The 25,998-nt window shown below is 38.2% G+C and overlaps 3 protein-coding genes across 5 annotated transcripts; all 3 read right to left on the bottom strand.

Moving 5' to 3' along the window:
- Positions 1–964: 964 nt before the first annotated feature.
- On the bottom strand, positions 965–7,618 carry LOC139123103 (uncharacterized). The gene is made up of 4 exons (XM_070689093.1): positions 7,504–7,618; positions 5,781–6,056; positions 5,056–5,151; positions 965–4,752 (listed from the first exon to the last, which is right to left on the bottom strand). Exons 2-4 carry the CDS (start codon positions 6,034–6,036, stop codon positions 3,653–3,655), a joined length of 1,452 nt encoding a protein of 483 aa, XP_070545194.1. The 5' UTR covers positions 6,037–6,056; positions 7,504–7,618; the 3' UTR covers positions 965–3,652.
- Positions 7,619–10,396: 2,778 nt separating this feature from the next.
- LOC139123105 (uncharacterized) lies at positions 10,397–15,298 on the bottom strand. Of its 2 annotated transcripts, XM_070689096.1 has the most exons (4): positions 15,214–15,298; positions 14,177–14,452; positions 13,634–13,729; positions 10,397–13,315 (listed from the first exon to the last, which is right to left on the bottom strand). In XM_070689096.1, the coding sequence occupies exons 2-4, from the start codon at positions 14,430–14,432 to the stop codon at positions 12,243–12,245; spliced, it is 1,425 nt and encodes a 474-aa protein (XP_070545197.1). In that variant the 5' UTR covers positions 14,433–14,452; positions 15,214–15,298; the 3' UTR covers positions 10,397–12,242. The 2 variants fall into 2 exon arrangements, with proteins under 2 accessions (XP_070545197.1, XP_070545196.1); XM_070689095.1 differs by lacking the exon at positions 15,214–15,298 and having other exon boundaries at positions 14,177–14,763.
- A 3,237-nt stretch (positions 15,299–18,535) lies between these two features.
- On the bottom strand, positions 18,536–25,258 carry LOC139123107 (uncharacterized). Of its 2 annotated transcripts, none has more exons than XM_070689097.1 (4): positions 25,136–25,258; positions 22,221–22,502; positions 21,588–21,731; positions 18,536–21,175 (listed from the first exon to the last, which is right to left on the bottom strand). In XM_070689097.1, exons 2-4 carry the CDS (start codon positions 22,480–22,482, stop codon positions 20,079–20,081), a joined length of 1,503 nt encoding a protein of 500 aa, XP_070545198.1. In that variant the 5' UTR covers positions 22,483–22,502; positions 25,136–25,258; the 3' UTR covers positions 18,536–20,078. The 2 variants fall into 2 exon arrangements, with proteins under 2 accessions (XP_070545198.1, XP_070545199.1); XM_070689098.1 differs by lacking the exon at positions 25,136–25,258 and adding an exon at positions 24,541–24,628.
- Positions 25,259–25,998: the final 740 nt, after the last annotated feature.

Here is a 25,998-nt window from a genome sequence, read left to right on the forward strand (position 1 = left end):
TGCTTATTGTTGGACAGAAAAAGCAGAACTTAAATTAACGCAGAAAGCCAACACGTGACACTTGTGAGTGACGACACTCTTAGTTTCCAAACGTACAGAAAGACAATTGTTGTGACACGATGACATCATCCATCATAACGTTTGTCATTTAGGTAAAGTAAGCAAAAACTCAGTGGGCTTACGTTTTGACATATGTACGAACAATATATTTGCATTTGATACGCGTGTACAGTTCTGCATTTAGCAAATGTGATATATTCTGTAAAATTGTCTCGTTGCTACAGAAACCAATCATTGCGGAAAAGAAGCTGTAATAAACATACCGACAAAATACCCTGATACTGTCACCAGTTTAGTGAAAATAACAAGAAAACAGCCATTGGAGTGATTCACTCTCATATTGGTTTCACTTTGACAAAACGTGTATTACACACACTATTCCAATGTACCAGGGAATACCAACTACTGCTATTTTAAGGTGTTAGCATAACAGTGATACAAATTCCAAACCCCGATTCCCAAAGCTTAGTCTCGGAGATTGTGTTGATCACAATGACATTATACACCTTATTTTTGGTTTGGTTTTCTCGCTAAGTTTTAACGGCAAAGTACGGAGTCAAGAGATAAGTACACTCTCGCAAAAGATACTACTGGCCAAACCCACCACCGCGATATTGACAGCATGACAATAAACATTCACCCTAATGTAAGGAAGTGGCGGCAAAAATATAGACATGCCTTTACTGAAACGTGGAGGGCAAACATTTGTTGCCCCCGCACTATGAGCAAAGGAGGAAGGTATGTCTCTTGCCCCGTCACCCCGATTCCTGGCACTTTTTGTCATGCTTTGCTTATGAGAATACGAATGGAGTGGAAACAATCTCGGACATTATTGAGTGTTGTGGTTGAAATATTGAAATAATCAAAACTTGATAAATTTATAAAGGAGGCCGTTCAACCAGTACTCTTAAATGATCTTTATTTAAAACATACCGACGTTTCGGCAACACTCAAATTGCCTTCTTCAGGGTAAAAGCTGACAAATAAAAGTGAGCACATACAAAAGTCAAAATCGGGCTGGTAAAAGGTAAACTTAGGATTGAATCGAAATCAAATGAAAATTACAATACTTATGAAAACTGGAACTACGGTGAGAGAATGACCCAAAACTACAGTAGTACAAAACGAAATTATGATTTGAAAGCATTGAAATGCGCTATTAATAAAACATCAAAGATCAGGTAACTGTTTGAAACAAGAAATGTGGTTAAAACAAAGGTACAATGGAATGAAACTGACCTGGGTGCGGAGAGTGGAACTACATCAGCTGAAGTGGAGGGTCGGAATGAACAAGTTCACGGCGGAGGGATTCCTTATATGGAAAGAAATAGTCCAAACTAAGGGGTCCCCTAAGTGGTTGGGAAAAGGGAAGAGTTAAAAACGCGGGGAAGTAGCTTACCCTTCTCTTTGGTTAATGCCCTTGGGTGTAAGCGTATCAATTTCTGTAATGTATTTTTGTTCACATAGTCTTCTTTTGCGGGCATTCGTGATGTGTACTTGGTGTAGACCACTAGTCTGGAAATGAAATGGACTGTGGTCGAGTTGATTGAAGTGCTCTGAGACTGGGGTAGGTTTGTGACTGCGGATTGTGTATATCTGTTCATAAATACGTCTCTAAAGTTCCCTTTTCGTTTCCCCAATGTGTTGTTTTGTACATTTTTGGCAAGTGATAAGGTAAATGAGGTTGCGGGTGTTGCATGAGATTTCACCGATGATGTTATGGGTTTTACCCGTAGTGGAGCTGGTAATTGTGCTTGTTTCCGTAATGAATTGGCATTGGTTGCAGTTGCCGATGCGTTTGTTTCACCTGTCACAGACGACATAATTGGGATGAAATTACTCTACCTTTAATTTATTTCTTCAAAGGCGTCTCGATACTGCCAAAGAGACATAATATAAAGACACGCAACTTCAACGACTTGAAAATGACGAAATCGACAAAAAAGGTAGAACTTATCAGTTAGCAATGGACGCAACGCCACGAGATGAAAATTTTATAAATCCATCAATATTTATTACAGAAGATAAACTAACAGAAATCTGCGATATTTGTTCTAGATGAGATAAAAAATTCCGACCTTTGTCACTTTTTTCATTTTAACAAATTTCTTTATTTTATTGCCCTGAAGACTTCAAATACAGAAGATCCCGCTGGTCATTGAAGACTGCTCTCCGACTCAAATACTGCAAATTAATATGTTAAATCAGCGTAAATTCTCATGAAACAATAATTGATAAAAATCTTATGTAATCAGTCAACAGTTCTTATAACCTCCTTGTCTAAGTTAACAACTTGCATATCATAATTAATTGTTCCATAACTTGTAAAAGTTAAGTGTGCTACAAAAGCTACATTCAAACATAGGTAATAATAGAAATTACACCACACCTTGTTGGTGAAAATAGCCCCAATGGTCAATGTCAAAGTCATTTGCCCATGAAACTCAAGGTGTCAGAAGATGCGAATCATACAAAGTCTTAATTCATCATCTCTATAGCCCATGAGATAGCGTACATACATAAATCAACTTCATTGACATGGAGAAAGACAGTCCGACCTTCCCACAGAAATACAGAGAAAGTCCTATCACAGGAAGAATTGATTCTTTGCTAAATAGTATTCGGGCTAGACGATTGGTCCAGAAATATGGTTTTCTCTATTATAGTTCATCACTGATCCAACTGTTTCTGGTTCAACAAACTGAACATCATCAGGGCAATTTAGAACTATATTAGCAACGAGTATCAGAAACTTTATTAGGGTCGTAAATGTATTCCCTTTATGTAATTTTTTCTTATGTTTTGAAGTTGACAATTTCCATATCTGTTGGCGAAATGGTCCATAATTTTGAATCTCGATAAAAACGTCAGGCAAATTGGCAAGCCGATTACATTCTATATTGCCGTGTCCCGTACATTTAAATCCATACAGAGCTGCCTTTTCCACACATTTGCACTGCCAATTATTTTAACATACCCAGACGGCAGAATGACTAAACCTTGATGTAATACATTAACACAAGTGAAGATAAGTGGATGCAAACCTTTGAATATGAAGTACTTTTTCAAACCTTCATCCTAATACAACACCCCAACAAGTTACCAATGCAACATTTCCTGTGTCATTTTATCCTAATGTCATTAACGGTTTCAAAGCAATCGTATCGTTACAATTATAGGCTTTATATGCTAAAAATCCCGATTACGGTATCGCTACAATTTACGGCATTCCGACTAATGTGTTAAAGAAAAAACACTATGTAATTCACATCGGAGTCTTGCACTTTTGTAAATCAAATACAAAATAGACAGCGACGAAAATGAACAATAGTATGCCGCTAATAAATTTCATTTGATCTGACATTCACTTCCAACATAGAGAGATTTCTTCGGATTTCTAGATACAAGGGAAGTTAGCAAGCTGTGACAAAAAGATTCAACATTAGAAAATCCTCATTTCTGTTTAATAAGCCCATATGAAATAAAACGTAATATGTCTCAATTAATGTGCGTCAACGCTCATGTAGTCATGTTGACTGACAAATCTCTTCATTCTAGGTATCTAGTATCACAAGGCTCAATATTTGACAGATCAATAACAGAAAGATGTGTTTTTCATAGTAACAATTGCGTTATGAGTTGCTTCATTGTTCCTGACAGGGTCCATCCAGTACACGCCATATTGCCTACCAAGATTCAGACCTACGAAAGCACCCAAAAGTGAAAAGAAAAGAGAAACGTAGAGGCCAGTATCAGTTGCATTGAGAGTCTTCAAAAGTTTTACAACCTTATGCCAATTCTCACCGTCTTTTCTTCGTTGCATCCGCTTGCAGTCTAACTTGAAATCGTTCCATAGATATAAAATGCTGAAGCCCCCAACGGCGAATATGGGAAGAAGGAGAAATATAGTGCACTTACACCAAACAAGAATGTTCAGTAAAATGGCTGGGATTACCTTTGTGTGTACTGCAAAGTACTGATAATTCCAGTAAATATGGCATGAAAGCTTGAATACTGAAATGGAAAACTGAAACACAAGCCAAGAAGAAACAAGACTGTGTAACTTTAAAAACTCGGAATACGTCCCAAGAATGCGTTGACGGCACAGATCTAGACCATTCTTGATATTACGTTTCACAAACGACAAACAAAGTTTCATATCTGAACGTAAACTGCACTTGAGTAGATGTATTTCGTAGCAGAAAGCAGCAAACATTAAGTAAGCAACTATGAAAGCCAAACAATCGAGGCAGAACATGATTATTACATTATGAGTGGTCGAATAAGGACAATTCGAAATTAAGTAGGATTGGTAAGACAGATCAAAGAATGTGCAAACAAGGGCGAATGCAAGCGAAAGATAGCCAAATCCTGTATTACGTGACAAATCCAAGACGTTTAGGCGAGTTAATACATTTCCTTTAGTAAGGGCATACACCCACCAATTTCTCGTCGGTGGTGACGTCTCGTAAACAATCGAAACAATACGCATTAATGTGACAACAACCAAGGATAAAACACCTGTAGAGGTTGATAACAGATATACAGTCTCTTCTCCTTTTCCCCAGTTGGTCACTACGCAGACTGTCCATGCACTCAACATCAAACTTGCTATAATCACAAGCCAAGTTAATGATATAAACCACTGCACCAATGGTGACCATTTTGTTTTATCTCTGTGTGAAGCACTTCCTGGGAAGGAAAATATACATTTTGTTATCACTATATCATAAAAAAAACATAGGGAAAACTCCCAAAATTTTGGAAAATCATGAGTGCTCAAGAATGATATCATGTAAAATTTCTTATAGGCGTGTAAGATCTACAGGAAACAAACAGGTTGACAGTCATAAAACTACACGAGGTTACTGAGCAGACAGGAAGATAAATGGACAGGGAAGACAACACTATCAAGAACACAATCGGGCAGGCAGTCAAGCAGACTTTCTTGATCAAACGGGGATGCCAGTTTCAAATCATAGAAATCAATGCTACCTTCCATGTCAATATTCATTTGGTTTGAATTGGCTTCATACTGACATCGGTCAATCAGTGGTATCTCTTCAGAACCAGTGGATCGCCGTCGGTCGTCTGAAAGCAATGTGTATATAAATCAACATCAATTCGGCCAGTAATCGCTGTGAAGCTTTACTAAACAAATATTTCAATCTTACATGCGTTTCTGTTAGGGATTCCGCAAGAGTAAAGATTCGTGGATATAAATCTTGGATACAAACTGAAGGCATTTTCCTCGAGGCCTCTAGCTATGAACCTTGTATCTCCTATCCTTACAGTATCGATTGTTGATAAGTTGCCAACTGTTTAATTCTTAACGTAAGGAGCGTTCATCAATCTTCATTTCGGCATGGTTGATATGAACTCTTTCGACTCAAATCAACGATAGCTCTGTTTCAATTTATACTGACAGGGACTGACAGAGCGGTTTCCTATCATTTTGAATTGTCTGATTCGTAAATCGGATGTTTGCTTAGAGAACGTTGATAAAATGGTAGACATTATCACTTCCATCCGTTCCCCTATAAAAGTCAGAATTTTCGAGAAATTTCCTGAACCACGCCTCTTCTGTTACGAGTTGAGCTATTTGTAAAATCAAGTGGTAGTGTGAAGGAGAGTGCCTTCTGTTAGACATAATTGGGCAAAGATATAATAATGGACTCCGTAAATCTTCAAGGTAATCTCAGTCATCCGAAACTTCTTACCTGTTTTTGGACGTCCATCTCGCCACCTTTTATTCAAATCTGTGCATATAGAACATGGTGTCCTTGAATCATTGTTAGCCTCGTTCTCAGCCATGTCGGCCATCTCATACAACTTATGCAACTTTCTCAAACCCTTGTGCCTCAGTAAACACGGCAGACATCTTCTGGGGTTGTTACTGTTTTCACACTTGATATATCCCAAGATACCAAGACTGTATCGAACGATAATTGGCCATTTGCTTCTACAGATTGACATCTCTATGGCTGTGTTTAAATCTGAAATTGGGCAAGAGGCAGTTACTTTCACAACATGTTTCGACATGTGTGTTTCAGTTAACTTCCCATTAGAAAATAATGTAGCTGTGTCGGAAATAGTTTAATTTTTGTATTTGAAGTGGGGTGCTGCATATGAAAACCAGCAAAATTTTGCCAAACCATGCGCAATGTCAAAAAATGGAATAAAATGTTTTGGGGTCGGTGGCTTTCTGGCTTATAATAGGTCGGGTAAGATGAAATCGGCATATCTTTATTTGGCCTACACGAACAACTAAAAATATATAACGATAGCCTACTTGACGATTTCAAAAGGCGTTTTAACATATTAATATACTATTTTGAATGATATTAAAGTTCAGAAAAGAATGTGCAAGCTATATGAGCAACTGCATTTCCCGCTATTATTTAGAAAGCTTCCCTCATTGCCAATTTCGGCAACAACTTTATGACAACAACTAAACCCTTGAATACACAAGGGAGGTCCTAGAGTATCCGGAAAATTCTGACTTTTTATCAGGGAAATTCCTGCTGAAAAACTTCGCTTTACTTTTTAAGTGTACTTAGAGAAAGATGTAATATATAAGTTAGTAACTCTGCAAGACCCTAACTCTCTTAGACACTTAGTGCTCGGGTCGAGAAGTCAACTTGTTATAATAATCAATGAGAAATTAGTATATGAACAAAGGACAGGTTGTACCAGTAAACTGATTTGTTGATTTGTAAAGCTACTACACACACATATACATTGATGGTCTTTTCAGTTTGAACGAGCCAAGTATAACAAATTATCTCCATCTTATTTATCCAGATGAGTTAGAGATCAACGAAACAACCGAAAGTGTAGATTCGGCTTCATATCTTGTTCCGCTTATTCAAATAAGACAGAATACTCTATAAACAAAACTATATGAAAGTCAATTGTCTATTTAGCAAAAGTGGCACTGTGATAACATTTTCTTTTATCTTTTTCCCTTACAACTTTTGTATGACATTACGTTTTAGAATTTTATGGGTTAACAGAGAAGAGAACAAGACAATTACTGTCAACACTTGCGTCGTTGCTTCTCCCAACACCATGCCGTCAATCACTTACTTTGTGTGTAATCTGTTTGAGTAAGTACTGAGAGAGAGAGAGAGAAGAATGTTTCGGAGGTTTCTAAATGATGCGCACGATGACTAAATGTTTCTCTGTAGCCTAACGCTACAATTGTTTGTCAGTCGAATTAATATAAATTCGCCCTTTACATGTTAAACCTCTCCCCTTATTGGTTTATTTGTTGCTTTCGTCCCTGTATGACCAAACACGCCTACTCATACTGTATGTGATATTTACGACAATGACAACGTATACACTTCACCAACACTGAAAGTAAATCGCCAACACATGTTGACCACTTAAGAAAGAGATATCTAGTCAAAGAAGACAGAGTTATTACAGTTTTCCTACCTTTGTTTCAACAACGTCAAAATCCTGCCGAGTGGAATTGAAATCAGCTGCAATGTTGAACCCTAGACAGCAGAAACAGGACTGCCTACCGTTTGACACAGAAGCAGAACTTAAATAAATGCAGGAAGGCAACACATGGCTCTTGTGGGTGACGTCATTCTTGGTTTCCAAATGCGCCCAAAGATAAAAATTGGGAGCACCATTAAGTTATCAATCATAACTTTTTTCACAGAGGCGAAGGAAGCAAAGCCTCAGTGGTCTAACGTTTTGATATTTATATTAAAATACATTTGCATTTTAAAGCGTGCACAATGCTGCATTTCGCAAATGTGATGTTTTTTGTAAAATGTCGTCATTGCAGGAGAGACTAATCATTGCGAAAAAGATAGCTATGATAGAGATACCGACAAAATACACTGATATTATCACCAATTTGGTAAAAAACCAAGAAAACAGTCATTGGAGTGATTCACTCTCTGTTGCACCTTACGTGTGTGGTTTAGGCGTGACAAAACGTTTATTACATATCGAAGTAAAACGACTACTTCATTTTCAAGGTTTCAGCATTACGGCTATACAATTTCAAAATCCCAATTCTTTATACCTTATACTTTATTTCTCGAAACTTGTCTCGGACCTTGCGTTGGTCATAAATATACACTTCATTCTTGGTTTGTTTGTTTGTTTGTAAAGAGTTAATGGCAAAGCCTTGGTCAAGTGAAAAGTAAGGTCTCGCAAAAGATACTAAGTGACAGTGTCTCTCTGTCGGAAAGTCTATGAAAGAGCCATCTTGAGACTTTGCAGAATGAGCATGGATAACCATTTACAGTCTTGGAGTGATATCGCCTTGGTTGAACCGAAGTGCATTGGATGATTCGAAGTAACTGATTGTGGTAGCAAACAGCCATATACTAGTAACTAGAATATGCTAATTGCATGTTTATGTGATCTTATATGCAGGATGATGAACGGCCGAAATCGATGTCAGTGATTGCCTTCTATGCGTTACTTCTTCATGTTCCTAAAACGGAAATTCCTCGAATCTGGCAGTGCGAAGTCTTGTTATTATCATATTCCATCCAGCCACCATACTCATCATTTTCTAATTGACGCGGTCGCGAAAACAGGATTATGTTTTTTACTTCAAACAAAGTTTTATCAAAGACCACCAGGCACAACACTGTCGAGATCGCAAGAAATTAGTTTCCATGACAAAATTGAATCAAAGCGATAAATGTCACAAGGATCTTGATCGAGATAACAGCCAGTGCTAAAACGTAAACAGATGAAAAAGGAGTGTCTTGCAGGAAAATCAACGTAATGTATTTGTTAGAGGACATGCAAGCTTTCTCTCGCTATTGCGCAAACTTCGCATTTCGAGCCATTGTATGCCCTGAAAAGTTACTGACAGCGCAGAAATCACGCACAAAATACACCAGACAAAGACGTCCACCGGCGCATATTTTGATGGATTTAAACCCCAAATTCGGACCAAATCGTGTCGGTGACAAATCGATAGAAGATGGAGAGCAGCCGAGCACATCACAAGCTCATAAACATCATGATGCCGGTGTTAGTACTGTTGCTGCATGCGACATTGACGTAATGATATCTGGGAAGCCCTTCCTAGAAAGACAAAATCAACATCAAAAGTGATTGCCCCCTCAAATGTCGAGTCTGCCTCCTAATTTTGATGAGAGGGGTAGAAAGTGCCCCTTTCAATGAACATGCAGAGGAAACACTGGACATGTTGTAGCAATATAATTAGTAGGAAGTTACTCTACCGTAAATTTTTTTTGCCATGTTGTCAGGATACTGCAAAAGAGGCACACCATAACCAGATGTGAACTGAATGTGCTCACGTATTTTACAACAGGTTCATTAATAGTAGTACGCTTCACAAAACAATGAGATATTTATCAGTTCATTATATGTAGCAGGTTTCACAAACTTTCGTACAGTACTCCAAGAGTTAATTCACTTATTACAAAACATAATTTAATATGCAAATGAGCTGTTTATTAACTTGACACTGCTCGATGCTTCATGGGACAATTAGATATCTATCAGATCAATATATGTAGCACGTTTCATCAAATTTACGGTAACATGTAATTTTGGAGTACTATCCCTAATTACAAAGTTCATTAAATATGCAAATGAACCCTTTATTAACTTCACAGTACTAAATGCTTTACACCACAGTTAGATATCTGTCGGATTAGTATCTACAGCAGATTTCATCAAATTTAGTGTATTTCGAAGTTATATGACTAATTACAAAACTTCATAAAATATGCAAATGAGCTATTTATTAACTTGATACTGCCCAATGCTTCTCAGTACAATTATATATGTATCAGATCAATATTTGTAGCAGGCTTCACCAAATTGGGTGTAGGAATTTCGGAGTTATATCACTAATAACAAAAGTTAATTAAATATGCAAATGAGCAGAAAATTGACATGATACTCACAGTATCATCGTAATGTTCTGAGATTGTCATCTGTCAAAAGTTTCATGAAATTTTGTGCAGTATTTCTTCATATATGTCGACACTTCTATTACAGTCTCCATAGGAAACCATTATATGAAAAAAAAATTCATAACTTCATTAATACGCAAGCCATACGGACCAAAATCTAATCAGTTCTTACCATTAGCATAGGGTACCTGTCTACTTAATCTGACTAGAATCCGTTTAGGCGTTTTTTGAGTTATCGTGAAAACAGACAGACAGACCAACACACACACACGGTCAGACAGACAGACAGGCATCACTTCTATACGTGAGCTAATAAAATGACGCAACAGCAACGATTTGAACATGTACCATTGGCAAAAAACATTATTTACTGGTAAGCAAAGGAAGAGCGGCACATGATGAAAGCTTTATAAATCCATCAATGTTTATTACCGAACATGAACTAATAGACAATTTATTCTAGATGAAGTGCAACATTTTCTACCCTTTGTCAATATCATTACCATTGATTCAATAAGCTATCAGGCCCTTTCTCACTTTAAGCTTGTATGTTTTATGTGGTTTCGAATGACTGTTTACGGGAAGTTCGGATAATGTTTTGTCAAAGGTCAAAGGGTAAGATAATGGAAACCTTCGTTTGAATGTATCCGTGTAAACTTTATATATTGCATGTAACCATATTACACATCAGCAACAGAAATATGTGTGCCATTCGAACGCAATACGTAACACCTTTTGACAATTTTGAAGAGCCCTAGACACTACCTTTAGTGGCTGCTTCCTGAGTTTAAAATGTCTTATTTAAAAGACGGACTGCCCTGCAATGGACGATTCAACACGACAAACATGACTCAATATGGAGGTTTAGTATAATTTCAATAATCACGAGCAGCTTTGCATCAACTCCATGCTATGGCTATGCCATAGAAACCAAGTATGAGCACGCAATGTTCTGAGACTTCATTTGAAATGTGTATTACTCAAAAACCAGCCTGCAGTTTAAACTTCTGACAACCCTATCGGTAACCTGTCATGTTTTCAGGAAGTTCAAATCATAATGTCGTAATCGGATTTTCATTTATCAATACTTTCGTTTAGGGGCGGGCTCAAAGGCAGTAAGTTTCGTTTGGCACTATCATATTTTATTTACACATGATCATATATGCTTGCACACTAGTTTCACATGCCCTCAGATACGCGTCTCTGAAAACAAATTGTTGTTACCTTGCAGGAAATAGCAAGGAGACGTAGAAAACTCACGTCCCATTTGACACCAAGTCACGAATGTTCGATGAATAATGACAAGCTATAAAAAGACCAAAAATTCATACATGGCCAGTGTGCTCCACTAATGTCCTGTGCATACTCTAAAGAAAGTTGTGTTTTCTATTTAATAAAGCAAAAACAAGGAAAAATTGCAATAGTTACTGCTACATTCGCTTTAATTTACAGTGTTGGCAACATCTCAATTTAGACAATATGTCTAGTTCGTCTAATGCCAACGGGTCTACACAAACCACTGTACTGCTATGTCCTTGAGACGACACACGTCATATGAACGGGAAGCTCTGACATCTTTATAGAAAGTCATACAAAAGGGTTAGATTTCCTCTCCCTATTCGCGCCTTAGAGGGCAACGCCTTGCTTTTGGTTGGCTTTTGGTTGGTTTGGTTGGCACGTCAAATGAAATACCTTGCGAAACAAATACAGGCCAATGTTACTACTTCTGTTTCCGTCCGAAAACTCTGAAGCGACGAGCAAGCCAGTCAATCAAGAAAACGATTTTTTTTAAAAAGTTTTATTATATTGCTTTGACGATTTCAATTAAGTGTCTGACAATAATTGAAGACTGCTTTCCGGTAAAATTTTAAGTGAGCGAAGTACAGCAATAAATTGGTCTCAGAATTCTTGATGTAATCTTGTGTAATAAGTCAACCATTCTCATAACCTCTTTGTCTAAGTTTACAATCTGCATATAATTATTAATCATTTCATAACTTGTAAATATTGAGCCTCCTAACAAAGGTAAATTCCAAGACAGCCAATGAACAAGGACATAGGTTATTGTTCCTAAAAATAACCTCAAGGTTATATCTAATAGCCATGGTCAATGTCATATTCATATATCCATGAATGTCAAAATGTTATAATATGTGAATCATACAAAGTCTTACATCATCATATCTGCAACCCATTATGATAAAAGCCTCAAAGACGAAAAATTAAGATAACAGATGTTTGTTTCCTGAAATACTAAATGTATGATGAACTCTCACATGTAATGTTTGCGATATTTTCTCGCCAATATTCAGCATATTGACTTCCAAGATGAAGAGCTGAAAATACACTCAAAATTGACAAGAAAACAGTGAGATATATGCCTGATTCCGTTACATTTAGTGTTTTCAAAAGCCTCGCAACTCCATGCCAATTCTCGCCGTCTTTTTTTCGCTGCATCCGCTTGCAGTCTAACTTAAAGTCATCCAACAGATATGAAATGCTGAAGCCCCCAACGGCGAATGTTGGAAGCAGGAGAAACATCGTGCTTTCACACCAAATGACGATGTTGATTAAAATGGCTGGAATTTCATTTGTGTGTACAACAAAGACATTATAATTCCAGTATATATGGCATGAAAGCTTAAATACTGAAATGGAAAACTGAAACACAAGCCAAGAAGAAACAAGACTGTGTAACTTTAAAAACTCGGAATACGTGGTAAGGATCCGTTGGCGACACAGATCGAGACCATTCTCAATGTTTCGTTTTACAAACGATAAGCAAAGTTTCATATCTGACTGTAAACAACGCTTTAGTAAATGCACTTCGTAGCAGAAGGCCGCAAACATAAAGTTGCCGATTATGAACGCCACTAGGTCGACGAAATACTTCACTAAGACATTATCAGCGATCAAATCTGGACAATTCGAAAACAGGTAAAATTGGTTCGACAGTTCGAAGCATGCGCAAAGAAGGGCGAACGCAACCGAGAGATAGCCAAAACCAGTATGGCGAGACAAATCCAGCATGTTCAGACGGGTGACCACATTGCCCTTGGTAAGGGCGTAGACCCACCAATTCTTCGTCGGTGGCACCATCTCGTAAACCATCGAAAGAATACGCATTGACGCGACAGCTACCAACGGAATGACATAGGTTGTGGCCGATAACAGATGTAAAGTGTGATCTCTTTTTCCCCAGCTTGAAATTAGCCGGACAGACCAGTCGCCTAATATTAAACATGTTATAATCACAAGCCATGTTAGGGACAAGCTCCACTGCATCGGAGAGAACCACTTACTCTTATTTCCACAAGAAGTACTACCTGAGAAGACAAAAATGAAATCTGAGTATGTCAAAAACATTCAAAGAACGAACAAACGTAGCAAAATAATATCGACAGTATTGAAAATACAAATGTGTACATATAGGGCGAATATTATATAAAGCTTCTTCCAACAGAATGTTCATAAGAAAGAGATGGAAGCCGAGATATTGATAAATCTATATGTAGACGGACTGAAGCAGAAAGCAAGACAGACGGACTGGGGAGAAAGACACACAGACAGTCGACTGATGGTTAAACGTCCGGAACTAAACTGATCCACAGATATGTAAATTTGAAATTAATATGCAATTCTACCTTTCATGTGGATATTCACTCGGTTTGCCAGTCGCTGATATTGACATGGGTGGATCAGTGGCGTTTTTTCCGAGAAAGTGGATTTCCGAAGATCGTCTGCAAAGAAGATTTAAACAAAGCCATCACTATAAAGATTGTAACCAACCTTTACTGAAACATTTCTATCTTTCTTTCTTTTCTGTCAGGGAAACATCACGACAGAAGATTAATGGTGCCTTGGATGCAAACTCAACTTGTTTCCTGTGGGCCACTATCCGAAACCGTGACCAAAGTGACTCCTAGGTTATCAGCGATTAATGCTAAACGCTAAACGCTCATTTGATGTAAAACTTTACGAGGTAAATCAAGGATAGATTTAATTGCTTGTGGCGATTTTGGATTAAAACTGACAGTTACAGAAAGGGAGATTTTCTATATTTTCGTGCTGTCAGATTCATTATCCGGGTGTTAGAAGTATTATTGATAAAATCTGGGGTGACATCACTTCTACCGACCCGCCCATTGAGAGTTAGAATTTTTAAAGGACCATCTGAAACGACTTACCTTCTTTTGAACCTCTATCTCGCCATGGATCATTCAAATCTCCGCATATCGAACACGATGTCCAATAATCATTGGTAGCCTCGTTCACAGTCACGTTTTTGACCTCATACATCTTATGCAAATTTTCCAAACCTTTGTGCTTCAGTAAACACGGCAAGCATCTTCTGAAGTTGTTACTGTTTTTACGCTTTACATATCCCAAGATGCCAAGACTGTACCGCACGATAATAGGCCATTTCTTTCTGGAAATTGACATCTCTATGGCTGTGTTTAAATCTGAAATCGTGAATGAGGCAGTTACTTTCACAACATGTTTCGACTTTGAGGAATTATTGCTAGGTAAAGCCTGATAAGGCCAAATAATACGTGTTTCAATTCCTTTCCCTTCACAAAATAATGTACATGTGTCGGGAGCTTTTTCATTTTTATAGGGTGCTGCCAATAAAAAAATAGCAACATTTGGCACAAACATGTGCAGTGTTTTAAAATGCGATAAAATTAGGGTAAGAGGGTTGTAAATATGGTAGGTTTAGTCACTTGAAACACACCAGAACACGATTGGAACTAAGTTGGGATAATTGGATGAAGTAAGGTCGATTTAATCTACAAATGTTATCTCATCTGCTTTTCTTTTTATATTACACACTTGTTTTTTGAGTAATTTGCGATATTGCAACATTCAGCTATATGACACCTAACACTTGTGCAAAATATGAAAATCCAATTATCCCAAATTAGCTCCAAACGTGTTCCAGGAAAATTTCGAGCTTGCTGTCTACCCATTACACAAGTGCAGCATTACCCCTCGTGTGATTTAACCTTTCCTTTTAGCAAATCCACGTGAGTAAGTGAATACATAGTCCTTGCACGCCTTGCCCTGTATGACGAAACACACTAAACTGTACGTGAGATATAAGACATAGACAATGCATATACTCTTCCACCACAGAGATACCATCGCTAGCAAACTATGACAATAATGACACATATTAAGGTTAAAGACGACAGATCTATCATCACAATTATAATCTTCTTACCTTTGCTTTAACAGCACTGCTAGCGATAATTGAGCCTTGGAAATGGATAAATAGGGAGGCGTTTCTCACAGTGTAGCAACGCGTTGAAATTCGCTGCAATGTTGAACCATAGATAGAAGAACCAGGACTGCATATCGTTGAATAGAGAGGCAGAACAGGACACCAACACGTGACACCCGTGGGTGTTTCCCGTCCGTTTGGTGACACTTCGTTTCTCGCTGCGCTCAAAGATAATATTTTTATAGCACGACCTCAAACACATCTCTGAACACATCTCTGAACGTCTGTTACGTAGGGATGGTGCATAAAATCACGCAGATTTGCATATCGTTTGCATTTAATAAAAGCGTGCACGACGTTGCATTGCAGCAAATACTATGTACATGGTAGACACATACGTCGAGTGAATGTCCTAGTCACTATGATAGATAGATAGATATTGCTGTTAGTAGAAGAGATATCGCAAAATATATTGGTGTCTATAGTCAAGACAGGACAATGTCTTTATGAAGAAAGCAGTCACTAGTATTATAAAAAAGTAATGAGCTGGGGTAATTGATTGTATTTGTTACATCTCCTTTCATTGTTTTGGTGTAAAAAACGTAAATGACCAATTCTAATTTTTCTAGAAAAAAAATATTTTGAAAAACAAGGTTTTGGCTTATGGTTATTACGAAATCAAAATTACCGATCCTCAAAGCTCATACTCACAGCGGTTTGTAATTATCATCCATTGCAGTTTTGGTTTTGGGCGGCCACCGCCTTTGAAAAGGACCTCTACGAGCTTATGAACAACTCTGTCTTCGGGGAAAACCATGGAAAGCCTCCCTAAGCGGATAGACGGTGTTCCTTCTTGATTATTCCTGATTTGGGTATAACGTTGATTAAAAAGTACTGGGGCATGTGATGACTAAATTGCCGCAAATATATTACTGACACGACCTCAGATTTAACTGGTTGCTAGATTACATGTAACATGTCCAATAACTTGGCTTCAACTCCAAATAGTTACATGTTTAATGTGTTGCCTGCTTCAGCATGTGTTTCCTTCAAATGAATGATATTTAAAGGGTATTTCAACTTTTCTGCGGGCTTTGCTCTGATATACAGCGATAGTCCCGCAGCAAGAGATAACATACTTGGAAGATGAACTTGACCGGGTGGTGTATCGGAAGAGCGACTAACAGTTCAATCGTGGTTCATCACATAAACCAAACTGCACGTGTTAGTGTCAGTAAATATTCTAAAAGGCGTAATTAGCTTTGTCGATTTACAGGTCAATGATTTAGCGCAAAGATGAAGATTTAGTCAATTGAATTGACTCTATTGGCTTTGCAAGGGATCTCCAAACAACTGAGTTGTTCGCAGGTTGACCACATTGCTAATAGAGTCATATTACAACAATAGAACTGACAAAACACATCCTGGTAATTTTTTATGTGACCACGAATTAAATTCGGCGAATGTATAATGCCTGTCTTAAAGAAATTATGCTCTGGCCCCCGCATTCACCAAATATGTTTAATATAGTTATAATATTACATTACCATAATCGAGTCCTTTGGAGGTGATTATTAAAACATTTTAACGTCCAAGCTCTGAGACCAAGACTGTTTCCTCGCCTAATGTTCATGTAGCACATGTGTTCAAAGAGTCGATGACGTCTACAATTACGGCGAAGAGTTGGAGGTAGCTAGTTGCAAAGGAAGCAATGCTATGCTCCCTTTCAAATGCAGAGAGAGCAACCTATGTTTTAACCTACCCCTTTTATGGTGTCATTTCTATATTTTTCAATTTCTTCCTCACAACAATGTGATTGTGGCCTAGCATGTCATGCTGTCCGTATTATAGTGTCAGGGTAAAAGTGCATTCATTAATTCTTTCCAACACATGCTTGCTGTACAGAGAGTGAGGAATTTGGTCCTACATGCATGTAAAAATATTACCAGGTAGAAAATTGAAACTTTTTTCACCCGTACGTGTAAACACCTATAGGCTGACTAACCTTGTTGTCTACTATTTAGATTCATTACAGTAGTGAATAGGTCGGAAGAATCAAGACCAGAGGGCAGCCAATGGAGATTTTCTGCAAAAAGCTGTTCCTAGGCGATTTCAGGAGGGGCTGTCATTGTTTTGGTACCAGCTGGCGGATCATGTCCCAAGAACAAGACTCAGTTGTGGCGGATAAGTTTTGGAATTTCTGTGAGACGGTGAGAGAAGATGGCTTGCCCAGTCGTTTTTGACATGGCAAAAGGGCTGTGGGAGTATATTGAGTTGGGGAGGGAAGCCGGGAGATTTTCTGCCGGAAACAGAGGAAAATATGCGAAGGGAATTTTTTTAATCATAAGAGGAGGGTAGCCACGAACAGCTATTATTTTCTCATGTAAACTTTTGTTCAACAGAAATTAAAATAGCATATTTATGTGTAATATTATCCCACTGTTACAATAATTTATTGGTAGGCCGCTCCCTGCTACACATATTCAGCAATTAACGTCTTGTCCTACAATCTATTTTGATTTTTGTCAGCTAATGGACAGGCTTAGCTGTCCGTCTAGTTTTATTGTGTGGTTGTGGCAATCTTTGGCGAAAATTGTTACACGGCCGAAAGTTCAGAAGATAATATCTTTTTAGACCACACAGTACACTTTTTTAGCATAGCTTACCCTGTGTACAAGACTAACTTGTTCATAGATGGTCCAATTTTTAGTTCTGTGAAATCATAGACAGTAGAGTTTCTCTACTGTCTATGGCTTGATGCAGTAAATACTGGGTCACACAGTCCTATTGCTCTCACAAATTTCTGACAGGGGATACTGCATGTAACAAAACTTTGCCTTGGCCTTTGAATGCCAAACGACACGCCTTGTGAACCAAATACAGTTCAATGTTACTACGACTGTTTGCGTCCGGAAACTGCTGCAGCGAGGCGAGTTGAGCCAACTATACAGAGACTGGTGAATGGTTGAGAGTTTACACATATTGAAAGGCCGTTGGGGTAACAGCATAAGTTTGCACTGCTGTAAATTCAGTAAGTCTTAAAATTTATATACATATCTCGATTAATAATGGCTTAACTTGTAGACATTATTCGTGTCACACAAAGTTGTATTCCGATATAGCAAATAGTAGAAAAGAATATGACTCCTTGCTGGTAAAATAATCTCAGCAACTAATTTTCTAGCGCTGGTCTATGTCGTACAAGTATATCGATGAATGCCAGTGTTGCAGTGTGAATCATAAAGGTTGGTGCATCAGCACGTCTGCAGCTCATGAAAGTAACTTTTTCAATCTGTGAATTAATAACTCACATAATCAACAATTATTCGCATAAAAGAGTAAGTTTATTACACTTTTTTTTACAGAAATGTAGAGAAAGTCAGAGGGAAGAGACGCATCTTAACTGTACAGTATCTGGAATAGTAAATTTGGAATCAAACTTAGTTTCCTCTTACACAGTGTGTCTCTCTCTAATTCAGCTGGCTATGGAATTAAACAATGATACAGGTAAAATTGAACTGTCATATTGCTATATTTTAATATAATATCAGATCAAGTATTTAATGGCTGCTAACTGTAACCGATCGATGATATTTTCACTAGTTTATTTTTATATCATTTGCAAGTTCTTAATAGAATAGGATTTAACAGAATAACAGCATCTAGGTCAAATAAAGAATGGCTAGTAGCTGTACCTATTTTTGATATTTCCACTATTTTACGTTTATGTCTGCTACCCAAAGTATGTTGAAACACAGACTGTAATATCAGCTTGTCGACACACTGTGTTAACAGGTAAAATGCATTGTGAGGCCAAGAAAAATAAAACGTTTGTTTCTCATCCTAGATATATTGCAAAAATGATGCGGTGACACGTTTTTTTTTTCTCAATTTGTTTGTTCTTCAACCAACAAGAACGTGCAAAAACCATGAAAACAACACAGGAATGCACGCAGAGATAAATGCACAGCAGTGTTGCTTTAGTTTTTTTGTATACCAACAGTTCTGTGATTTGACTTTTAGTGCAGCAATGCACAGTTTTGACAGCGTAATATAAGTACAGTTACACATGTGTACAGTTCCGAATGGAATGTTAGTGTTTACAGTTCTGTTTTACACAACACTGTGTTATGCACTATCGTCGCGTATTTGTGGGGTTTTTTATTTCCTCATGAGCAGAAAGAAAGGTTTTTCGCGGCGGATCTTAATTGACGCCCGCGAGGACAAGAAACCAAGGACAGGCTGAGTTAGGCTTATTGATACAGTGTGTATATAAACGTAAACACGCTTTGGAGAGTAGAACAGGGAACTGCTGTCGACTTTTAAGACAAATAATTATAGTGAAACAAAATAAAAAGGTTACAGCTACAGGCCCTTTAACTCACAATACAAATTGCTTCATCATATCCGGAAGACAGGATAAAACTTTATAAAATAGTTTTTCGCTATTGAGATTATTGGGCGCAAGCAAAGAACTTACGACTACAAAGTTTATTTTTTATAGAGATATTTTTACCATAGCAATTTACTCTTCCTCAGCCCCTAACCCGAACGACTCCCTAGGTAACTTGTCATTAGTATGAAACGCTGCCTGTGTCAACTGTTAGTCTTACGAATAGTTTCTAAGCATTCTATTGAATCTCGTAAGAGTCGCACATACCTGTATGCGCACATTTAAACAATTTTACGTCTTTTCAGACACCCAATAACATAAACACATTTACATACACATCAATACGTCACATTGGCAAGAGGCTTCTTATTTTTTAAAATAATAAGAACAAAAGCTGTAAATACTCTCAGAGATGATAACACTCGAGGTGTGAGTCGATGAAGTGTCAAAACGTTTACCGTTGGATAATAATTCAACATGTAAATGTTCTGTTTTCTGAAAAGCTGAATGAAGGATGAGCTGCCGTAACGTTCACAATATTATCTCGCCAATATTCAGCATATTGACTTCCTAGGTGAAGAGCTGAAAATACGCTCAGAATTGAAAAGAAAGCGGTGAGATATATGCCTGATTCGGTTACATTTAGTGTTTTCAAAAGCCTCACAACTCTATGCCAATTCTCGCCCTCTTTTTTTCGCTGCAACCGCTTGCAGTCTAACTTAAAGTCGTTCCATAGATATGAAATGCTGAAGCCCCCAACGGCGAATGTTGGAAGCAGAAGGAACATCATGGACTCACACCAAATGACGACGTTGATTAAAATGGCTGGAATTACGTCTGTGTTCACTGCAAACACGTTATAATTCCAGTAAATATGGCATGAAAGCTTAAATACTGAAATGGAAAACTGAAACACCAGCCAAGAAGAAACAAGACTGTGTAACTTTAAAAACTCGGAATACGTCGCCAGGATCCGTTGGCGGCACAAATCAAGACCATTCTCGATATTTCGTTTCACAAACGACAAACAAAGTTTCATATCTGACTGTAAACAGCGCTTTAGTAAATGAATTTCGTAGCAGAACGCCGCAAACATGAACTCGCCGATTAGGAACGCCGCTAAGTCGGTGTAGTCTTTGACATGCAAATCATGACACTTCGAAAATCGGTAGAAATGGTACGTCAGTTCGAAGCATGCGCAAACTAGGAAGAATGAAACCGACAGATAGCCAAAAGCTGTATAACGCGACAAATCCAAGACGTTTAGACGAGTAAGTACATTGCCTTTGGTGAGAGCATACACCCACCAATTCTTCGTTGGGGGCGCCCACTCATAAATCATCGAAACCATGCGTATTGAGGTGACAACCACCAAGGGTAGGACATAGGTAGAGGCCGATAACAGGTGTAAAGTCAAATCTCTTTTTCCCCAGTTAGACACTATGCGGACGACCCAGTCACTAAACATTAAACCGGTTATGATCACAAGCCACGTAAAGAATAAGATCCATGGTACCAATGGTGACTTTTTGTTTTCATTTCCATTCGAAGTACAGTGAGCAGTATTATCTGGAAAAAATGGAACAGTATGCGTTTTCATGAGATGATGAGAGCAAACTCAAAACTACAAAATCATTTCGGAAACGTCCAAAACTTTCTGCGTCGTGGAGAGATATATATATATATATATATATATATATATATATATATATATATATATATATATATATACATATACATTTACTACTTGCAAAGAGAGTGACAAGACGAAAGCACACTGACCTGCAGAGAGAGAGAGAGAGAGAGAGAGAGAGAGAGAGAGAGAGAGAGAGAGAGAGAGAGAGAGAGAGAGACTGATATAGAGGTGGACAGGGGCGGACAGAACGGTAGTCATGGAGTCGAAACAGTGGCGACAGATAGTCAGAAACAACAATCAACCATCACTTTGCTGTGCTTCAGAATGGTACAAAATTGAACCTACCTGATACTTGTATGTTCACTCGGTTTGCTTGTTTATCGAATTTACATCCATTGATTAGTGGCGTTCTCTCGGAAAACGGCGATGGATCTGTTTGTGTCGATTTTGTCTCGCCCGAAATAGTGAGTTCCCGTCTGTCGATGTCGTCTGCAAAGAATGTAAGATCCTGCCTGTTACGGTTGAATGGGACAGGAATTCGGATTTTCAAAGTTTTACAGTATTCCTTTGACCTACCATAAGTTGGGGATAATTTTAAAGCTGATGGAGTAAAAACGTTTTCACCGGCTTAATTTTGTGAACATCACTACATGTAGTTTCATTTTCTCCTATAGAGATAACAGTCACAGAGATGGCGGCCATTTTGAATTTCAAATATCGGTAAATACTGGGTATAGTTGTTTGTTTAGTACTAGAATTTGCACTGTGACCTTCATTTTTTATTCTTGATTTTGAAAGACAATTGTTTAAAGTCTGCTCGATGAAAGTTTGAGCGAAAGTTTGTCCTTCTTTTTTGAATGAAGCTCGCTATTCATATTTTTTACGCTCTCACTAATGAGTGGGGTGGGAAAAAGACGCGGCGATTAATAAAATCTTGCATTTAATCACTTCCAGTCATCTGCTATGAAAACGACTTACCTTCTTTCGACCTCCCATCTTGCCATGTTTTGTTCAAATCCGTGCAAATCGAACACGATGCCGTCAAATCGCCGGTACCTTCGTTCTCGGCAGTGTCTCCTTCGGCAATCGAAAATAGCTCATGCAAAATGCCAAAGCCTCTGTGTTTCAGTAAACACGGAAAACATCTTCTGAAGTTATTTCTGTCTCTAAACTTTATATATCCCAAGATGCCAAGATTGACGCGAACGATAAACGGCCATTTCTTTTTGGAGATTGACATCTTTACGGCAGTGGTTGAATCTGAAAACGTGCAAAAATAAGTTACTCACTACACATGTTTCGAACTTCGGAAAAAAATTATTGGGTACATTTGACAAACGTGACGGAGAGCACGGGGTAGCCAACCATCCAACTTACAGAACTTGGAGTCAGAGGTGATTTGATATGTAAGTAAAGTATTGTATGCTAAATAACGTTCAAGAAGTGAAAGTGAATTATATACGCAATTGTCCTTCCGCCATTACTAAGCATTTGACTGTGCCGCCCACTGCATTTCTCTTCCCACCAGTTACATAAACTGTCTAAGCGATCTGTCCATCGGAAAACACTTTCACTCGTATAATTTTGCAATGCCCTTCGCCAATTCTCGCACACTGAGTAACAACCAGATATTATTACATTGAGCCCCGTTTTTTTCGCAAATCATCCTTCAACTAAAGAATAAGATGTCAACGCCTATTGATGATGAAAACTTGTCAATGTTTATGACCCCTACACGACCTTACATCCTGGTAATTTCATTGGATTGAATTCACTAGTTTGATCGAGCGCCGTTCTGTTCTCTGTTACAGCAAACCATATTCACTGGCTTATGTGCTGAAATGCTGTTTTAGCCCAATTTCCCGCAAAACTTTACACTGTTGAAACACTATTGCAAAGTGAATATTAAAAATCACCCGAAACATCTCGATCAAGGGGGTCAAATAGGGGTCGTAGAGACCTTTTGCTTTGTACACCTTCTAATGCGAAACAAAATCGCCTGCCTACCCACCAAAACACTCATGCCTTTAACTGTTTTATGTCGCGAGCAGTGAGAGCCCCTTACAATACAGGTATGGCTATAAGCAAACCCCGAATAAAGCTACCCCGAGAAGAGATCAAAATAGAATATTCAATCTTCAGAGGAACATCGCTTTCTTTTTGACTTACTCGACCAAAGACACAGGACGTGTTGTCTCTGAAATACCCTGGTTCTTATCAGAAGGCCTTGTCCTGAAAAGTCACCTGGACATTCAGGACAAGGACAAGGTCAGAGTGAACCAGGAAAATGAATCATTATTTGCAGCGAGACATATTGGCATCAGTCCAGTCATTTCCCGACAATTTTATCACATATAGGGCTTCGTTGCAGCAAGTATATTATCAAACGGAAGTAAATAGTTCGGTTTCTAACAAAAGTGTTCACTCTGCGTTTGGCGCAAAAATATCTATGCACTCAATTATTTCTGCTCTACTTTGCAGTTTTTCGAGAAAAAAAAACAACACAAAATCTGTAAACCATATTTATGGCGAATCCTAGTAAAACTTCCCTAATTTTAATTGCCTGGTCTAATATGATTCCGATGCGATGTGTTTTGTGGGTAATCTATAGCACCATGACAAACTGGACTCAAAATAATCAATTCCATAGTTATTGGGACAATAGCTAACGCCTTGCAAAGCTTTTGTTAATTACTTCCAGAAAAAGGGAATATTTTTTACACTTCTCCCTGTGGATGTTCAAATACAAAGCGTTGCCATCGCAAGCACAGCGCATAGTGCACGGTAAATGAACAGTTCCTAAGTAACAAACTTAGAACCAGTTTTGGTCTACATTGACTCTATCTGCCAACACTGACAAGCTGAAAACCAGGTATTTGACATAATTTTTGCAGTAAAACAAGGAGTCATATCTCAAAGACTGAACAAGAATAACGGCAAATGCATCAGAAATGACAGTTAGTGCAGTTTTATCACGTGACTTTCGGTTTAGAATCCTCAATTATGTGACGTCGTGAGAAGCAGCTGACTGGGAACAAACAGACTAAATAATTTATGGCCTTCTTAATGTTTGTCTGAGGCCTGATTCTAAAAAAGAATATCTTCCTTTGAAGTTATGTCGAAAACAATCAAAATTACGTGGTGTCGGTTTGCGGAGTTCCTATATATGCCTGGACACAGAGCCGGAAGGCGCTATCAGTCCTAACAAATTGGTAAAAATCGATTTTTTTTAGTAAATTTGTAATTATGAACATCGTTGATAAAAATTATTATATTTCTCTCATTATTGTATACTTACATATGTATCCAACTGCACCAGAATCCTGAACGATGTTCAGAATTTATGCATAATTCGCGCGATTGGAGCAAAGACCACCATATTGCCTTTGCAGTCTCTCTGATAGTACCAAGGCAATCTGTGACAACTCATGACTGTGTAATGCTGCAACTGTACACCCTAGTTCCGAGGGCCTTTGCTGCAACCGCATAAATTTACATAACTCAGGATTCCAGTGTTGTTTGGTACTATGTAAGTATTGCACATTCTACCACGAAACACCAAAATAAACGCCCTGAAACATCTTTTCTCTCAAAGATTTATCGCTTTCGATGGTCGGTTCATGATTCATGGCCTCTCTCTTGTGTCGGAATCAGCAGTCAACTTCCCAATTGGCAACAATCACTCGCCGCTGAAACCCCTGACTGTCGAAACATGATGGTCGGTGTGCCTTGAATGTAGATGTACACTGCATTGGTATTGAACAAGAAATACACGACAACCGCAACTCGTTAACTCGACCGCCACTTCCGCGATTTCATCGCTAACAAACGTTGATAAGATAGATCTCGAGTCACATAAGACAAAGCAATTAGAGTCAGTAAAGTCTTCTTACCTTAGCTTCAACAACAGAAAATTGCTGGTGATCTGATAAAGATTTCTAGCTGGTCGTTCCTCACCGATTATTAGCGAATTAGAAAAGCTGCAATATCAAATGTGGAAGCAGAACAAGCAGAACTTTGATTCATGACAATGCAGACACGTGACTCGGTGGGTTTTCCCCCTTCCTTGTGATGACATCATAGGCAGCTTCAAATACTATTGGTACCTGAAAATAACCCAGTTTAATGTACAATGTCGTCATGCTTCACAATGTCTGTCATACCTGATTAAGTCAGCGAATGATCGGAGCATGAACGACCGGAATGGAAAGAGCCTGAGACGCTAAGATTGGCTCGTTGAAACCCAAGGCGTTAAACAGTTAGTTCTCCATGGCTCAAATATGATAATAATAACAATTCACAATGACTAAATTAAATATATTTTATACAGAATGGAGGACATTAATTTCTCTAAAGAACAATAGTTCACATTCGGGGATTTACCCTCTTATGAATGCTCTGTTTGTGTGGGAAGACTGTTTGCAAGATGTTCGAATGCCACTGTCCTAGTACTTGTCTTGACCTTTGGGCGACAAATCTGACTATAGTATGACGCAACCATAATTTCACGGACATATGTCTTTTTGAGCGTATTAATTTGCTAGCAGTACACTTTCTGCCGTGTATGCGAAGTGAAAATACCATATTTGTATTTTGAGAGATCGGTAATGAAACTCAAACACAGGGTTTATACTTGGTCAAATGAACTGTCCCCCAACCTATTTCTAGAAATTTAAACAAAACGTGTTTACAGTGTTTTTAAGCGTTTGGGGCAACAAATGGGTGGGCAGAAGTGAGAGCTATTCGTAACTGCCAT

This window comes from Ptychodera flava, chromosome 22, assembly GCF_041260155.1.
Source record: "Ptychodera flava strain L36383 chromosome 22, AS_Pfla_20210202, whole genome shotgun sequence".
Taxonomy (NCBI): domain Eukaryota; kingdom Metazoa; phylum Hemichordata; class Enteropneusta; family Ptychoderidae; genus Ptychodera; species Ptychodera flava.

What these genes read in the sequence shown, in the direction of transcription:
- LOC139123103 (XM_070689093.1), bottom strand. Translation starts at nt 6,036, where the DNA reads ATGTCAATCTGTAGAAGCAAATGGCCAATTATCGTTCGATACAGTCTT. An exon ending in AGATGGACGTCCAAAAACAG is followed by an intron (nt 5,152 to 5,780) that starts GTAAGAAGTTTC and finishes CATTGCTTTCAG; the next exon opens with ACGACCGACGGCGATCCACT. An exon ending in AATGAATATTGACATGGAAG is followed by an intron (nt 4,753 to 5,055) that starts GTAGCATTGATT and finishes TTTCCTTCCCAG; the next exon opens with GAAGTGCTTCACACAGAGAT.
- LOC139123105 (XM_070689095.1), bottom strand. Translation starts at nt 14,648, where the DNA reads ATGTTTGTGCCAAATGTTGCTATTTTTTTATTGGCAGCACCCTATAAA. An exon ending in AGATAGAGGTTCAAAAGAAG is followed by an intron (nt 13,730 to 14,176) that starts GTAAGTCGTTTC and finishes TCTTCTTTGCAG; the next exon opens with ACGATCTTCGGAAATCCACT. An exon ending in AGTGAATATCCACATGAAAG is followed by an intron (nt 13,316 to 13,633) that starts GTAGAATTGCAT and finishes TTGTCTTCTCAG; the next exon opens with GTAGTACTTCTTGTGGAAAT.
- LOC139123107 (XM_070689097.1), bottom strand. Translation starts at nt 22,482, where the DNA reads ATGTCAATCTCCAAAAAGAAATGGCCGTTTATCGTTCGCGTCAATCTT. An exon ending in AGATGGGAGGTCGAAAGAAG is followed by an intron (nt 21,732 to 22,220) that starts GTAAGTCGTTTT and finishes CATTCTTTGCAG; the next exon opens with ACGACATCGACAGACGGGAA. An exon ending in AGTGAACATACAAGTATCAG is followed by an intron (nt 21,176 to 21,587) that starts GTAGGTTCAATT and finishes CATTTTTTCCAG; the next exon opens with ATAATACTGCTCACTGTACT.